This window comes from Colletotrichum graminicola (assembly GCF_000149035.1).
Source record: "Colletotrichum graminicola M1.001 genomic scaffold supercont1.22, whole genome shotgun sequence".
Classification (NCBI taxonomy): Eukaryota; Fungi; Ascomycota; class Sordariomycetes; order Glomerellales; family Glomerellaceae; genus Colletotrichum; species Colletotrichum graminicola.
The window spans coordinates 188,065-190,555 of record NW_007361026.1 but is presented as its reverse complement, the minus strand read 5'-3'; the positions used below and the strand labels follow the sequence as shown (position 1 = coordinate 190,555).

At 54.9% G+C, this 2,491-nt stretch overlaps 1 protein-coding gene across 1 annotated transcript; it reads left to right on the top strand.

Annotated features, from left to right (window-relative positions):
- Positions 1-229: 229 nt before the first annotated feature.
- GLRG_06101 (major facilitator superfamily transporter) lies at positions 230-1,985 on the top strand (the record flags this gene model as incomplete). The annotated part of the gene is made up of 3 exons (XM_008096786.1): positions 230-287; positions 425-790; positions 844-1,985. The coding sequence occupies 3 exons, from the start codon at positions 230-232 to the stop codon at positions 1,983-1,985; spliced, it is 1,566 nt and encodes a 521-aa protein (XP_008094977.1).
- Positions 1,986-2,491: the final 506 nt, after the last annotated feature.

Genomic DNA, 2,491 nt, shown 5'->3' with positions numbered 1-2,491 from the left:
CTCTCTCGATATCAACCATCTGAATACGGACAGATACCCTTACTGTGTCTCTCCCTCTCGTGCGATAACGTCACACGCGCCGCCGGCCAGGAGACGAGAAACGTGTATAAGCGTACACGCACCCCGACATTTCATTCTTCAAGCTCTCCTACGTTCCAGTAGAATTCTCGTCGATTGTATTTGTCGCACCGTAAGACTTGAACCAAGTCGAGAGACAATGGCCCTAACCATGCAGAAAAGCCCTCGCAACCCGGACGACTTCCCCACAGCACAGCTCTTTCTTCTGGGTGAGTTGCGTGCCAAACTTCCTTTTGCTGGCACTCCATGTCTCGCGCCCCCAACCCAACACCAACCATGGATTAGCAACACACTCTTGCAGTCTTCCCCCCTGTGGGACCAGCCATAGCTAACACCCTCTTCTCAGCTATCGTCCGTCTGGCAGAGCCTATCGCACTCACCTCAATTTTCCCCTATGCCTGGCCCCTCGTCAAGAGGTTCGAGATCGGCAACGCAGAAGATGCCTCGTTCTACGCCGGCCTCCTCATCTCCTCCTTCTCCCTCGCCGAGGCCCTGATGGGCATGTACTGGGGCGGTCTTTCTGACCGTATCGGAAGAAAACCCGTACTGCTCCTGGGATGCATCGGTACCATGTTCAGCATGATCATGGTCGGCTTCGCCTCCAACATCTGGATCGCCGTGGCCGGCAGGGCCATCGGTGGCCTCCTCAACGGCAACATCGGTGTCATCCAGACCATGGTCGGTGAATTGGTCACCAAGCCTGAGCACGAGCGTAAGAGTTCCATCCATCCTTTTCCAACTCGACCTCGTATTGATTTTTATTAGCCCGCGCATTCTCAGTCATGCCCTTCGTGTGGTCCATCGGCACAATCATCGGCCCCTTCATCGGTGGCACCTTTGCCGACCCCCACGACGCATACCCCAAGCTGTTTCCCGCCCATGGCATCTTCTACCGCTACCCCTACCTCCTGCCCAACCTCGTCTGCGCTGCTCTCCTCTTCATCAGCATCATCCTGGGCTACTTCCTGCTTGAGGAAACTCACCCTGACATGCAGCCCCGTGTCTTCCTCCCCGACGACACCTACGCCTCTGAGGAGACTCCCTTGTTGGAGACCTCGGATGCCATGAAAAGGCCCGCCGTTGACTTGAGAGACGACAACTACGGAACCGTCCGCGGACGCAGCCAGATGGATTCCGGGAAGATGACGGAACAGCCGTGCAACATCTACACCAAGCCCATCATGTCCTTGATCCTTGCCCTCTGCATCTTCACCTACCACTCGATGACATACGACCACCTTCTCCCCATCTTCTTCGAAGACGATCGCGCCATCGGCAACCCAATGACCGTCCTCGCTTCCTCGAGCAGCCCATTCTACACGCCTGGTGGCCTTGGCCTTTCGCTCCGTGCTGTGGGCATGATCATGGCTGTCAACGGCGTCATTGCGCTGTTCGTCCAGGCCGTCATCTTCCCCTTCGCCGCCGAGAGACTGGGTGTCTACCGCCTGTTCATCATTGTCACCGTGTTGCACCCGATCGCATACGTCATGGTCCCCGGCCTTCTTTTCCTCCCCGCCTCGCTGCTCTACGCCGGCATTTACTTCTGCTTGACCATCCGTAACATCTTGTCCATCATCCTCTACCCGCTTCTCCTGATCTTGATCAAAGAGGCTACTCCCACGCCCAAAGCCTTGGGCAAGGTCAACGGTCTGGCTGCGAGCGCCGCTGCTGGCTTCCGCATGATAGCTCCTCCTGTCGCCGGCTGGTTGTACACTCTTGGAAGCAGGGTCGACTGCACCGCCCTGGCATGGTACGGCAGTGCTGTCGTTGCCGTCATCGGTGCTATCCAGTGCTTCTCCGTGAAGCGTGAGCGCAAGTACGAGATGACGGAGGAGGAGGCTCAGCCATCCTTGCGCAAGAAAGAGTCTCGCGTCACCATCACGGAGACGTTTTCGGACGACGAATGAATGTGTCATGCAACGAGTGCCGCGAACATGACTGGGAGGATATCGAAGCAAGGTGCGCAAAAAGAGGCACACTGTGGAACGAAGTTCAAAAAGACGTTAAGATGAAAAAAGAAGAAAAAAAAAGCCATGAAAAGGGGCAATAGACGGGGAGTTTGCTTGTTTTGTTTCGGACATTCGGACTGAAACAGGTGAGGGCGTTACGGACCTGGGTTGTCATTTTGGGGTTGGGATCAAGTGTTTGCGGGTGGCGGATTAGATCAAAGATATCCCCTGGCTGCAGCGTGTAAGCGAGCGAGTACGACTAGACTGCAGTTTTTGGATGCATTGGGCAAGCGCCGGGAGCGATTGTTGTCATTTGGTCTTTTGGCATATCGAATTGCCTTAATTAGAGTTGAAGTTCTCATGATCAATCTACGATGTACAATGTTCTCTCAGCTGGTATGAATTGGTGATGGATGTACTTTGACATGCCCAGTCAACAGCAGTGACAATCTGAACATGGAATG